The following is a 15,019-nucleotide window of genomic DNA, read 5'->3' as shown; positions in this document are numbered from 1 at the left end:
GTAGCAGCAGCAGTGGAGACGGAATAGAAACAATAGCAGCGGCGGAGATGGAGTACAACTAATTTGGGCACACCAAGAGAGAGTAATAGCCACTATGAGTAGATTGAGAGAGAGGGAGTCAAAGTTGTTGGACGAAGAGATGGGGATGAAGAGATTAGGCTAAGAGCATTTGGATTTTGTTTTTTAATTTAGGGAAAAGGGCACGGAGATCCACAATGTTTGAATAAGGGATACAGAGACTCCCAATGTTTGAAAAAGCAACACAAAATTTCCTAATATTTAAAAAAAGACACTCAAACCCCTATTTGTTAACAGAAATTATAATTTTAAAATGCAATTACCATTATACTCTTATAGCATATTAAAAAAGAATTGTTCATTGTCCAATTTATTCCTATATTATTAATAAAATTACAAATATAACTTCATTATCTAATTTTTCCATTTAATTTTTGTCAAATTTTCTCTTCAACTAAATAAATTTAATCCATTGCTCAAGAATAAAAATAAATTAAATTGATTACTAATATAATAAAAATAACAATTCTCCATTTAAACTTATATAATCAAAAAAATAAAAAAAATTGGTTACAACAATAATTACATAATCGTAATTGTACTAAATAACATATTCAATAAATTGACATATGGAGAATTTTTATTTTTATTATATTAATAATCAATTTAATTTATTTTTATTCTTGAGCAATGGATTAAATTTATTTAGTTTGAAGAGAAAATTTGATAAAAATTAAATGAAAAAATTGGGTAATGAAGTTATATTCGTAATTTTATTAATAATATAGGAATAAATTGGACAATGAACAATTATTTTTTAATATGCTATAAGGGTATAATGGTAATTGCACTTTAAAATTATAATTTCTGTTAACAAATAGGGGTCTGAGTGTCTTTTTTTAAACATTAGGGGATTTTGTGTCCCTTTTTCAAACGTTGGGGGTCTCTGTGTCTCTTATTCAAATATTGGGGGTCTCTATATCCTTTTCCCTTTAATTTATTTTTGAGTTTATAAGTTTTCTAATACGTGGAGAACATATTAAACATATTCTTACTTTAACAATTATAAAAGTGAATCTAAATTTCTTCTTTGTAATCTATTTTTTGAATTCAGCTCATTTGAACATGTATTATCCCTGTACTCTCAAAACGATAATGAAAACAAAGGCTCAAAAATGGTACCGAACAAGCCTTAAATATCACTATTTGTTATTATTGCGAAATCTGCCATAATTACAGGAATTTTCCATTTCGCTTATGCCTCGTTCTTATTTTTATCATATCATAATTTAGGGTCCGACAGGTGCAAGATACTCCCAATTTTATTTTGTTTTATTATTTAGATTTTATTTTGTTATCCCACTTTCACCTTCGATTTAACGGAAAAGTAATTCAATGGTGCAAATGCTTCTTTTTATTGTTAATGCTGAAGCCCCGGTTGTTTGTTAAAAATTAGATAGGCTAAAAGATTCCAAAATTTTGGCACATAATTGTATCTTTTCCTTACCTCTATGCTCTCTCCTTCAACCCTTCTCGACGTTTGTGGTTTGTCTTCTTCTTCTTTTTTCTTATTTTAATCAGGCTTTTCTAAATCCTTCTTTGTTTCTTCATCTACTCCAATAAATCAAGTGCTCTCGGGGAACGATCTCTCATCAACTGCTAAATGAAGTGATATGATACTTTCAGACTCCATAAGTTCATATCGGCTCAAAAAGAGTGTACTTTATGGTTGCGCAGATTCAACTAATCGATTTTGATACAAAGTTACAAACCATTGGGAGTAAGATCCTAGTTTTGTCCTATGGTATAACTAGTTAATATAACTATAAATAATGTACCAAGTTAAACAGATTAGTGCGGGTGCAGCGTCTCGAAGTGAAAAACAAAAGATTCCACAAACCGAGCAAGATGGTGTCCCAAGGCATTTACCTGAACCAGGTGAAAATTCTAGTCTAAAGTAGATCCCGCTTGAAACGAATGTGCATCCGATTCCAATTGTTCCCATGGCATCGAAGAGCTCGAATTTATATAAAATCGACTGCATTAAGTTTTGTGCTATTTTAATAAATTTCTTCAAATGGGTACATACAAAACAGCCCCTCCTTTCAAGATGGAACATACAAAATTGTAAATATAATCGCGCCAAACGTCCTAAGGAAGTTAAAAAAAAGAAAAAGAAAATAAAAAAACCCTCAACTAACCTTAGTTGTCAATTTTTAAGCCCTTGTGTCGATGAAAAATGGGATCTCTTCTATCCTTCTTACTACACGGAGATGCCTTTTACAGTGGCAATAAACCCATCTAGACAGTTGAGCTTTTCCCTTTCTTTGTTTCCATCATCCCTTTCCTTCCCTTTGTTTGTACTTTTACCTATCCTTATGTTACTAGTGTAATCCCATAATGACTGCAAAACGGATATTCAGTATGTCTTCTTTCTCACAACTGGCTTCCGTGCTTCCTTTTTTGCAGTCGCAATAAACCCAGGTGTTGGAATTCCCATTGCAGCTTGGTATAGATCCTTCAATCTTCAGTACAATATAATAAAGAAAAATAATAATCAATAACCAGAGTCCATTTAAAATTATGCTACTTCAAGAAGCAAGAACATAATGGGGTAAAAAGTGCTACCTTACCTTGGCATACTGATAAAAAGACCAATCACTGATACTCCAACAATAAGGGGAAATACTGGTGCAGGAGTTAAGTCCTGTTGGAAAGGAAAAAGGTTATGGAAGAGAAAAGGATCTACTTCATAAATTAACCTACTAGAGCTAGAGTTCTTTATAGGTAGAAGACACAGAAGTTGAAAATAAGAAACAAAAACAATACAATACCTAATGGTAAGAACATGAAATCAACAATCAATTATTTATCGGAGGGTGAGAAATAATCTCCAACTCATTATTATTCTGTCATGTGCAAGGTTCTAACTGACACTATGCATTTGTCATAACTGAAATATACCTGTTTGTGATGATTCTCTTCAACACTGTATCTGAGTGGACCCACATGAATTTGTGCATTTTTCTCTAGATCAACTTCAATAATCTCCGATTCAAATCTATGGGTGCTTGATGGGAGACTAGATCTCAGCTGCAGAAGATGCTTACCCTTGGGTAAGTCCTTCACCTGGAAGAAGTTGGACATTGGTAGCGAAATAACAGACTCCACCTTAGACGTGTCACTAGCTGACTTGATTTCCACCAGGAGATGTGAATTTAGTTCTTTGATTCTATTTCCTTCAACGTGGCCACTTAAAATAGTCTTCTCTGGCTGTTCAAAGACCAAAAAGTCCAATCCCTTGATATCACCAGATCCAACCTACAAAATCAACCAGGATAGCACACCAGAGTTCACATATTGAATGCCAATAAGAACAAATGATAAGCAAAAAAAAATAATAATAAGAGTGAACATATTAGAAAGACCCTCTGTATGATATCTGGTAGAACCCTTTTTATCTTTTCTGTTGGAATTTCAGCTTCATCTAGATAACAAAAATAGGTTCTCAGCATTACAAGGACCTCATATACATAAAAGATGTTGAAATAACATTCTGAGGCATTCTTTCCATACAATAATCATATTTGATATTACATCACCTTTTTAAACGTGAAAGAAAATGAATGAAATAAAATAATGCAACAATATTAACCTTCACAGTAACAGATTCAGGAGATGCACGCTCAATTTTAGTACTACCAAAGCCATCCTTTTTGACTACTTTGATTACGTAAGTTGTGTCAGGATGCAATCCTCTGAGACGATAACTTCCAGATGTATCCGTCACTGTCTCCTCATAGTAGCCTTTTGACTCTGAACGTGCTTCGACTGACACGCCATCTTTTGGCTGGCCAGACAACAGGGTTATTGTACCTGTAGCACTGAGAGAATGCAACTGTATTAGTATCTCAGAAATAGATGTTGGAGATGAATACCTCAACTAGAAATTTGCAGCAAATTGTAAGTATGGTTTATACAACATTCTAATTTTATTAATTGTAGGGAAAATTGAAAATTACGAAAATGTAAAGCAACCATTGGTCTTGGGATTTCTACAAGAGAAGAACCACCGAAGCTAAAGCTTAATATTTGAAGCATCTGACGACTGAAGACGAGGAGTTTAAGATAGAGAAGAAGACAGAGCGTATGAGGGTAACATCTTGAGGAATGCCATGCAGTGATCAGATAGAGACTTGTTCGAGGCAACTAAGTAATTGGCTTAGATCCCAGGTTCATATTTTAACCAAAAGGAGAAAGAAAGTGAAGCTGTATTCTCTTTGCAAGGAAGGGAAGAAACAAAAGAAACAACAACTGCAAGGTAAGCAGAGACAATGAAATAACCTGTAAGCAACACGGGTTGCTTGGAAAATCACTTCTCTAGACTCCCCAGAACCAAGTTCTATTGCCTGTGCCGGAGGTGAAAAAGCATACTCCTACAGAAACAAGGACAGAACATTGAATGAGGTAGTTGCAGCAGCATCTGGCATTAACAACAAACATAATCATGTTGTTCCAGACCCTGAAATTGAACTTTGTGACAGATAGTTCACACAGTCACAAGGTAAACAATATAATAACATCTACAAAAGGAGCAATTTAACTCATGGTTTAACATTTTTTATACTAACCACAATGCTGAATTAAATAGCTTAATGCAGAGATTCTGAATGCAGGCAGCAGTTCCCAACTGAAAATACCATGTTTCAATTGGGCTTTGGGATAGGAAACAAATATATAATATCTATTCGGACAAAATGCCACCAAGAAAGACAGTACCTTGAGTAGAGGACGCAGGTAGAAATTCCCAGGAAATAGGTTATCAAAGTGAAAACTTCCGCCAGCCCAAGATACTGAGTTATTCCTATAACCATCATCACCACTCAGTGATAATAGCACGGAAGGAATAGGTTCTCCAGCATCATCTTTAGAATATATGCGTACAGATATTTGGCTAAGCTTCTGACAAGAGAAAGAATTTGGACCTACTTGTCTCAGATAATAGCCAGGCTGCACAAGATGAAAGTGAGATGTAAAGGAATCTGTAACTATAATAAACTATTGGAATTTTTGTCAACATCAGAGACTATAATCAGATTTAGAACCAAATGTTAGGCCAGTCTCAGAAAACAAGTGATTAGTTTATCAACCACATAATACTGTAATAGCATTTTGGAATTTGGATCTACCTGAAGAAAAGAAGTATACAAAACATAAGAACATAAAAAAGAAATAAGTTAATTACAGGAAGCATGTCACTTGAATATATTTAGTTAATTACAGGAAGCATGTCACTTGAATATATTTAGTTATATAACATGAAAGTAGAGTTGTATAGAATTATCTCAAAGAAAAAGAAAAGTCATCCAGACCTTTGAAGCCTCAACGTTGTAGGTTATATCGTCATAAAGAGGACCCCCAATAAAGGAACCATCTGCCCCAGTAGAAGTTTCAAGTGCTAAATGACCTTTCTTCAATGAAGCAATTTGGCTGTCTTCTGCAGCAATAATCCTTATATTAACACCAGAAAGTGGGGGAGAAACTGATCCCTCAGTGTACAGCCCTAGTCGACCAGAGAAAGCGGGGATTAAAGCTTGGCAACCATCATTTGTCACAGAGACCTAACAGCATGAAATAAGAAAATTACAAAGACTGATTCAATATTGCAGAATAACTTTTGCACTCCCCCAAGTAATGCTCACCTGACGTTGTCTAGGATAAAACAAGATTTTCTTTTCTTCATTACCCCTGCAGCAGATCACAGTTAAATTTGAATGCATAAATGGTGGAGAGAGAATGCTAGTTAACAGCAAGAAGTGGTTCAACAGAAGCCACAAAGATATAGAAATCATAGTGGTGTGATGCCACACGATAAAGCAAGGGAAAATAATAAGAGAGAGAAACAAGAAAAAATAAAATGAAAACAATTAGCTGAGCTGGTAAAATCTTTTTTCTCTAATCAAAAGAAAATACCACTTCCCAAACGATTCATGCATTCCTATGAAGCAATATGTAAATAATACAATGACTGCTGCTCTTATATATATCATATTCCACATGCTCAAGATAAATGAGCTGTATGCATGCTGTACAACCTTAAAATAATCAAGATATGTATAACTGACACAGATAATAAAGAAAAATTGAGAACTGCAATTAGAAACATGTACCTTGGGTCCCTAGGAACAAAAGTGAGTTGGTCTCCAAGGTTAGCCCACAAAGAAAATCCGTAAACAGCATAGCTTGTTTGATCATTTGCAGGGGATGTAAGTGTGGCCGTTGTTCTATTACTAATACTGCCATCACCATTGAGAATGTCCACAATGATATTTTCAGGTAATTCATGTACACCAATAGGTGACCTAGACTGAACATTGATATGTCCTCTGAGTTGATATTTCTCCCCTTTGAGATAAATAGGCTACAGAAATAAAATAAACGATGTGACTAAAAAAGGAAAATTAGATGCAACAAATATAGAAGGAAAAAAGGCATTCATAATGTCAAAGTCACAAAGCACAAGAGAAAAGTTATGTAAATACTGTACCGATGGGTTTGATGTGTCCATCTTCAGTACCGGACTCCCAAAGAAGACGCATGGATTAACAAAGTGAAGGTTATGAACCCCAGGAGATTCGACACATATATGCTGTGAACCTTTCTGCATTTCACGAAGGAACAAGTATGAAAATAAATGAATGGATATGTATCGCTGATGTCTCATATGAATTTTCACTTGGAGTTTCTAGCAAACAAAAAGACTACCTTCACTTTCAAAGGAACATGTGAGCCATCTTGTTGAGTCATGTAAGCATCTACGTCGTGAGTGGATATAACATTTAACCAATAACCCTTCTGAACGAATTCAACACCTTTAACATCATTAGTGCCAACATCCACACCAATGAAGCTCTGCTCCCAGCACCAATTATCTTCCATGGACGAAGCTTCTCGGGAAGTGCGTTTGACCTTAAAAGGCAACAAACAATAAGGATGGAGATTCAAAAATCATAAAATTTTAAAAAGCTCCAAAGTGCATGAAACACTTCAATAGCAGTAGGATAACACACAACTACATAGCCATCTCCACATGACTGTTCTTGTTCATTTATCTACAATATATAATATAAGAAATAGAGAAGCACTAGCCAGTTGGTTGGTTACTTGGCGTGGAAGTAAGAGGTCAAGGGTTCAATTTCAAGGGAATAAGTTTAATTTAGATTGGGATGGGGCACGTGAATGGTAAAACAAAATAAAAGAGAATATAAAAAAAAGAACTGTACCTCGAGCCTGTATTTTCCAGGGAGAACATCACGAAAGAGAAACTGATCACTATCATCAGTCAAACTAACAGTCTTTTTCTCTGTCCCATCATAATGTTTTTGACCCAATCTCATTAGGGTAACGGTCACAAGTGGACCACATCTCTCCTTGCAAGCTACATTACCAAGCACATTGACCAGTGCCTTCATAATGATTTAAGGAAAAAAAAAAAACGCATCAGCAATAAGAAATTACCAAAAAGCAAGCTCATTTATTTTAAGCCTGTGAGGTCTTTGAAATGCCCATGCGGTGCCCTTTTTCATTATAACAAAAAAAAGGACAAATTAAAAATTAAAATAAATAAATAAATAAAAGGAAGAAGAAGATATTTAGAAGCATTGTTTACAGCTTGCTAATATTCTTAAAAAGAAAATATATAAATCCCCAATTATAAATTTGGTTGTCACCAATAACAGAATAAAATAAAGTAACCTTCCTTCTAAAAAATTGCTCAACATTTTTATAACCTGACCAATCAGCCAACAAAAATTCTATGTTTAACTTGATAAATTGACTTCCACCATATAAAGGATGAAACTAACGCTTTCAAAGTGTGAGAAATATGAATAATTTTACCTGAGAAAATTCAATGTTTAACAATGGACTCTTGACTACTACATCTGCATAAGGTGGTAAAAATAGAATTCCCGAAGAGCTCTCAGGTGTAGCAGCCATTGCAGATAAGCGGTATTCACCTGGTGGAACCTGTAACAATGATGAAGACAGAGAAGGAGAGAATGTAACTCATCTAGAAAATAGATGTGTTACACTTAATCGCATATGTGATTTTACGGAAAAGAGTTCAAAAACAGCAGGCTATATTATGTTTAATGCCTAATTGCTTACTACATTATCTGTTTGAGTAAAATTGTGGATTTATCTAATTACACCAGTACCGATTTTTTAATCGAACTTTCTGTTTAAGATTACTGCTGGTAGTAAAAATCAAACTGCATTAATTCATCCTAAACAAGACATTCTACCTCTTCCATACGATATATAAAAGATGATTTAAAAACTCAGGTTGATAAATTTACATTTTGCATCAAGGATTCATTGGATCACAACGTATTGGAAAAAAAAAAAAAAACCACACAACCCAATATAAAACAAGATAGTACTAGCAACAAAAACATCCCACAAAAATTTGGTGTACTCATACTATATTGGTTCCTCAAGGGGATTGCTTAGTTGGTTAGATCTCCTACAATGAACCAAGAAGTTTAACCCAGCTCAGGCGCTCACCATCCTCAAAATGAGGTTCCATTTAATTTCTGTTTGTGCTTAGACAGGGTGGGGCTGTGTCGAAACATACCTCAAAGCAGAAGTTTCCATTATTATCTGTCTGTTTCACTTGAGGCTTGACTTTATCCGGTCCATGAGTCAATGCTACCTGAGATGAAAAATTGTATAACAAATTAGCACAAAGTTCAAATGCATCTAGATGACAAGAAAGTAAATTTGGAAATTACCTTAACCTTGTTGCCTGAACCAACCGTCCGAACTACCCCACAAATGTCATAAGAAATGGCTTTTATATCAGCAATTGAAGCCATATTTGGCAAAACCTAAAAGACATGCCAGTTAAAATGGGGAAAAGGCCAGGAAAGTATCAGTAAGTTGACCCCCAAATATGAATATACTGTCCCATTGAACAAGAAAAGGATATATAATGCATTTTGAATTATGCTTTACCATATACTCCTTCAGTTTGTTGAACTTGTAGTGAACCTTCACTGCCTCTATTGTATAGCGATTTGATGTGACCTAAAATTATCAAGAGCTTAGCGAATTAAAAAAAAAAAAATGAATTGATTATACTGCATTAATCTGGTTTCCTTGACCATCCACATCTATTCCTTTCATATCAGCCCAAGAAAACATTCATCCACTCTCCATGAAAGTAAGATATAATTCAAATAAACCAAAGACAATCATCTTGAGTTTGAAACAAAAGCTAGCTCAGTACATCTCCTAGTAGCTCCACAGATACAGAGGAATTTCTTGAGAATCCGCAAGAAACTATTTAGAAGCAGCAACTTATTTTCTATCATCAACCAAATTTAGATTTAAGGATAAATAAACAAAAACAAACGATGAAAAGCAAATAAGAACAGAGAATTTGATACCGTGTTAAGACCAAAAAGTTAGCATGCACCAGCCTCAAAATAAACATGTTGTGGCACCAAAAAGTTAGCATGCTCAGCTACAAAATGCGTACATAGATCATCCATGACCACAGAGATAAACGAATAAACAATATATTCCTTCATACCTGATCAAGCTTATAATAGCCATCCCTGTCCGTAATAGACCTCTCATGACCATCAACTAATATTTTGACACCTTCCACTCCCATGTCATTTTCATCAACTACACGACCCCCAACAGAAAATCCTGTGACCTACAAAAACAGAGAATAGAGAATTGAATACATTCATATTCATGTGCAAAAGGAATAGCAATGTCGATAATTCTGAATAGTTTCATGAGCTTAAGGAAATAAAGTGGTTTTGCATTTAAGATATAAAGTAGTCTACAATCTACAGCGTCTGTTGGGACCAAATCACAAAAGCATTCCAATCTCATCAAATGGGTGATTGATAACATGCATGGATAGAATCCAGGGCCAACTAAGGATGCAAATCCGGGCATCCTAATGTGGACAACTAAACACTTTACCTGGAACTTTTCAGGAACTGTCACATGTTGATGCCTAACAGACATTGACACGAGAGAAGGGGAAACATCAAATACTGTATTCTCGCCCTTGTAGTGAGGTACAAGTTCATATTGTCCTGTAAATAATCAACTTCATCAGACTCTGGAATCAATAGAATCACAAAATAAACGCCAAGATGCATGAATATGTGAATCTTAATGCATTTCAGCTTAGCTGGATGTATAAAACCAGCTAAATGGTGATATGTCATCTTGAGAAATATACACCAAGTAAAAGGTTATATAAGAAGACAAAAAAGCACCCATACGACATAAATATGAATTTAACAATTTCATCAAGCATTTAATAATATGCAGAAGTAGGAACCAAATGAAAAGTTACATAAGCGGATGTAAAAAGTCATTCATAGGACACATATAAACCAATCCATCTTAACTAGAATTTGATAAGCTTTATTTTTGCCCGCCTTTTCAACCATAGCACAATCAACCTCTGTTATAATGTAGCAATGAAGATCATAGTTCTAGTACAAATAAACTCATCCTTCAAGACAATGCATATGGAAAAAAAAACCTCAGCAGCTAAACAGGAACTTTAAAGTGACTAAAAGCACTGCAGAATGGGAATTTGACATCTCAAGACGCCAATAACTAACCTAAAATTCCTACTTTTCTCATCAGAAAACAGCTATGGCTAGACCGGCAACCGGATGTTATGCTAAGGTCTAGTTTGTTAAACGTCTGAGGTCTGAAGTTTTATTAAATTGAGATTTTTTTTTTTAATTTGCTTGTTTGTTTTTTGTAACTTATGATTGATTTTAAGTATTTACATCTCAATAGAGAAAGTAAATTTTTGTGACTTTTATCTGAATAGGAAAAGGTCAAAATGGGATGTAAATAGTATATCACAAAAACGTCTCTATTAAATATATTTATATCCTAAACTATAAAACCTAATACTTTTTCATTTTGACTTGCAAGGACATAAATGTCAATAACCATGTTTAAATTTTTTTTTATTTATTTATAAAAACAAACAAGATGCCATTTGTACTTAGATCTATTCATATTTCGACAAAAAAACAAAAGCTACCTAAGTCTACAGATTAACAACTATCAACCACAATGGAGCAACATAAACTCAGCTTCTTTTGGCAAGTGCAAAAATTCTCAAGTAAATTGCAAAACCAACCTGACATTAAACTGCATTAAAAAGACTAATTTTGGGCTTATACCAAACGTATTCATAAAGGGAAGCAGGTTTATAAAATATTCAAATAAGTGGGAAGGAAGTTATATGAACAGAAAATCAACATATAATACAATTTAGACATTTATTCACAAATAGAACTGAGAGCATTAGAATTACCGCAAGGCACTGATTTAAACATGAACTTTCCATCAGCATCCGATACAGCATGACAGAGAGCTTTTCTTTCTCCCAGGGCATTACCAGAACCTTGTGGACAGTCTACGTTACCAACATCATCTGAATACAAATATATGTGCACTCCCAATATTGGATTTCCCTAACAAAATAGCACAATGAACTTCAATTATTGATGGAAAAGGGAAAAGCAAACTACCGCACATGTTTAGATGATGATCAGTCTGGGATCCAATTTTACTTCCAAAACTCAAAGGAACAAAACTTTCTACTTCCAAAATATAGCCCATCTCAATCAATGTGAAAACAAACCATTTTTCTACTATGAAACAAAATAATGCTGATATAATTTTAAAATAAAATAACATTAAAAAAAATGAACGGTAAGATGTAAAAAACATTCCAGTTTTATTATCAATCTTTAGAATCTCTTACTAATTGATGAATATAATAACCAAAAATAATATATATTCAGGCCACTCCTGGCTCTACAGTACCTGAGCAACAACGAGCCCACGGATTTCATACCCAGGGGCAAAGAAAATATCGTCAACTTCACCATTTTCAAACCCTAATTCCACCTGAAAGAAAAGTATTTCCACATGAATTAGTTACAAGGTTTATTTGCAATCAAAACCACAATATTGAAAGGTATGATTGGCAAGAAATATAACAGCCCAAAACAGTGAAAAAAGAAATTGAAACCAATAGCATCCAACCTCCGTGGAACCTCTGACTTCAACACTTAAATTTGGATGTGAAGCACGTAATTTGTATTTTCCTACATGCAAAAAGCAATATTGGCAGTATAGTAACCCCATTTTTCAGAATATATGCGTGCAGGCGCGTAAGCACAAGATAAGAAGTGGGCCTTTTATACCTGGAATGATGTTTTTGAACAAGTAACTCCCTTCCGATGATGTTATGACCGATGATATGAGATCACCACTATGAGACAGAAGTTCAACATTCACATTTGAAGGACCTCCACCTTTATCAAGACAGCTCTCTCCACCAATGGCTCCCACAACTCTACCCAATAGGGTAAACCTTCAAATTTATTAACGTGTGAATGGTGAATTTCAAGACATGTAGAGTGAGGCAAGCTTGGAACTCAAATTGAGAATGATATAACTCAGACAATTATCAAAAATAAATTTTAACATGAAAAAAATCAAAACGAACCCAGTGAATCGAAAATTAATGTCTTCGTTACCGTTGCAACCAGTATCATCAACAGTGACTGCCACCTACAAATTGCAATTTCTTTGGCTTGGTTAAACATGAAGTTAATTTTGGGACTAAACAATACAGACGGCAGAGGAGGATAAGGAAACCTAGAGCATGAGAAATTATGTGCAAGTACAGTGAACTGACGGACCTTATCTGGGTTCCATGACCATCCTTCCGGTCCGTTGACTTTAATCACAAAAGAACCCTGAAATAGAAATAAAACTGATCAGATGAACTCAAATAAATGCAAGAACAGGCTGTATAAAACAAGCATATGTATGATAGGCCTTGGCTCCATGGGTCACTGGGTTGTTTGGAAGGGATAAATAAAAAATTTATGGAATAAAACCTAACTTTGAAGACATTATTGGGAAAATAATAATCACTTAATGGTTAATAGAATTTGCCCCACTCTCTGTAACAGCAAGCACGGAGCAATAGTAAGTACTATATAATCTAAAGACTAACGCAAGAACAACTAAATTTGAAACACACCTTGTCATATACTGGAATAAAGTAATAACCATTGGGAGCACACTGGGTACTCTCCTTCACCAGTCCATCCAATGTACGCAGTTCAACCTAAAATTTGGAAAAAGATATAGTTATATCCCACAACAAATTTCAAGACTCATGTTACATTTAAAAAAAAAAAAAAGTCAATAGTATAACCGATTATTTTAGTAAGAAACAGTGGTTATTCTTACAGTAACATGAGAATAATCCAATCTTGCATCCGTTGCTTTCCTCGATTTTATCAAGGATGAACTCGCCTATAAAACAGCGATTCCTTGTTAGACTGACTCTCCTAACAACAAAATTGATGCCAATTTAAAACACAAGAACGTTAGATCCGCATTTTTACGTTCAGTGGAAAAAGACTCCGTCATAGCTAGGTATCTGGGAATTAGCCTTATTTATCCAAGATTTTAGATTCCTCCTTCTTTTCTTCCATTTTCTTTCTTTTCTTGCATTCTCTCCGCAGCCAGAAAAAGGCAATAATAATAAAGAGATAAAGATTCACCTCGACGAATCCGCCACAACCATGGATCGAATCAGCGGAGACGGCAGCAATTGAGTAAATTATGATCAGGAGATAAGTTAGTGTATCCCTGCTCTTCATTTTCTTGTAAATCTTCGGTGAGAATGGAACTAGCGCTTCACTTGAGATTCATAAACCAAATACACCAAAACGCTTGAGAATAGGGGGTTCATGGGTTTTATTGTTTCAAATGAAGATGCGCTGACGCAATCGAGGTTTTATAAAGTGGGCTGGGCCGCATTGGAGTCTGATTTTATTTACACCCTTTCGAAATTCTCATTCAACCCCTATTTCTTAAATTTACATTTTTAACCCTATTACGTTTAAAATAACACACGCCCATATCATGAATTTAAGATGTTGACGGTTCATTTTTTTTTTCTTCCCCTAACTGACTAGGTTTCCTTTTTTTGGTTTTTAACACTTTGTTGTAACAACGAAGAGGTTGGTATAATTTAACTAGTTTGATAATTGAATAAGAGTATTGATAAAAGAAAAATAACAGAGGCTATTAACTCTTTCTTTTATTGAATTCTTCGATATTTTTGGTATGATTTACATTACAATCTCATTACTATTTATAGTGAAAATAATCACCCTTTAAATTAAAGGAATGAACAACTGAAGGCTATTAATTCAACAGATTAAATGCAGTGTATTAATTTAAGAGATTAAATAATCATCCATTATTTCATTACACTTCCCCCTTGAATATCCATCACTTTAAAATGATCATAAATGAGATTAGACATGCTTTAATATTGCTTTATTAAAACCTTACCAGTAAAATTTTGTGGAATAAGAACCTGATCAGAGGAAAAAAGAGTATAGTGCACAAGTTTTCAATTTGTTGTAGAAGTTCTTCCCTTTGAAAATTTCACTCCCCCAGTGAAATTCTCTCCATCAAAAGAGCATGATTAATCACATAATCTGCTCAAAAGTTGTATGCCAATGTTATATTTCAACTTATGATGTAGATAAAGTCGCATAATTAACAATGGAGAATAATAGGTGGGTATCAATCTTCTAACTCTACTAGAGCTAAATGTATAAAAGAGCTTTAATGATGTCTTCTCGAATTTATCTCCTTTAAGGTATCCTCCTTGAGCTAGACCAATACAAGCAGGAAGCATCATGGTCATCATATATAATGACTAAAAAGTCTATAGTAGAAGCAAAGCTAATATGGTGGATGACATATCGCAACCGTATAGATTCGTTGTTTGATTTATATAGTGCAAAAATCTCTGAGTGATTGGAGGAGGTGGTAAGAAAATTATGTTTAGTGGATGCCCATGAAATTGTCATACTATTGTATGAATAAACATATCATA

General features: G+C 34.4%; 1 protein-coding gene across 2 annotated transcripts; it reads right to left on the bottom strand.

Annotated features, from left to right (window-relative positions):
• Positions 1-2,041: 2,041 nt before the first annotated feature.
• Positions 2,042-13,859, bottom strand: LOC18046623 (nodal modulator 3). 2 transcript variants are annotated; one of them, XM_006444468.2, is made up of 27 exons: positions 13,668-13,859; positions 13,351-13,416; positions 13,139-13,225; positions 12,792-12,848; positions 12,596-12,660; positions 12,291-12,460; positions 12,130-12,191; positions 11,908-11,991; positions 11,393-11,552; positions 10,024-10,139; positions 9,617-9,745; positions 9,037-9,108; positions 8,814-8,909; positions 8,657-8,734; positions 7,918-8,046; positions 7,302-7,484; positions 6,784-6,987; positions 6,566-6,679; positions 6,189-6,439; positions 5,721-5,766; positions 5,391-5,639; positions 4,798-5,028; positions 4,363-4,454; positions 3,674-3,902; positions 2,983-3,339; positions 2,652-2,725; positions 2,042-2,543 (listed from the first exon to the last, which is right to left on the bottom strand). In XM_006444468.2, the coding sequence occupies exons 1-27, from the start codon at positions 13,764-13,766 to the stop codon at positions 2,438-2,440; spliced, it is 3,606 nt and encodes a 1,201-aa protein (XP_006444531.1). In that variant the 5' UTR covers positions 13,767-13,859; the 3' UTR covers positions 2,042-2,437. The 2 variants fall into 2 exon arrangements, with proteins under 2 accessions (XP_006444531.1, XP_024043579.1); XM_024187811.1 differs by having other exon boundaries at positions 2,454-2,543; positions 2,647-2,725.
• Between the last annotated feature and the right edge of the window lie 1,160 nt (positions 13,860-15,019).

This window comes from Citrus clementina, unplaced genomic scaffold (genome assembly GCF_000493195.1).
Source record: "Citrus clementina cultivar Clemenules unplaced genomic scaffold, Citrus_clementina_v1.0 scaffold_3, whole genome shotgun sequence".
NCBI lineage: Eukaryota > Viridiplantae > Streptophyta > Magnoliopsida > Sapindales > Rutaceae > Citrus > Citrus x clementina.
This window is presented reverse-complemented; position numbering and strand designations above follow the sequence as displayed.

Excerpts from the sequence above, each read along its gene's own strand:
- LOC18046623 (XM_006444468.2), bottom strand. The coding sequence starts at position 13,766 with ATGAAGAGCAGGGATACACTAACTTATCTCCTGATCATAATTTACTCA. Across the intron at positions 10,140-11,392 it reads GTTTAAATCAGTGCCTTGCG|GACAATATGAACTTGTACCT; the intron begins GTAATTCTAATG and ends GATTATTTACAG. Across the intron at positions 7,485-7,917 it reads TAAACATTGAATTTTCTCAG|GCACTGGTCAATGTGCTTGG; the intron begins GTAAAATTATTC and ends ATCATTATGAAG.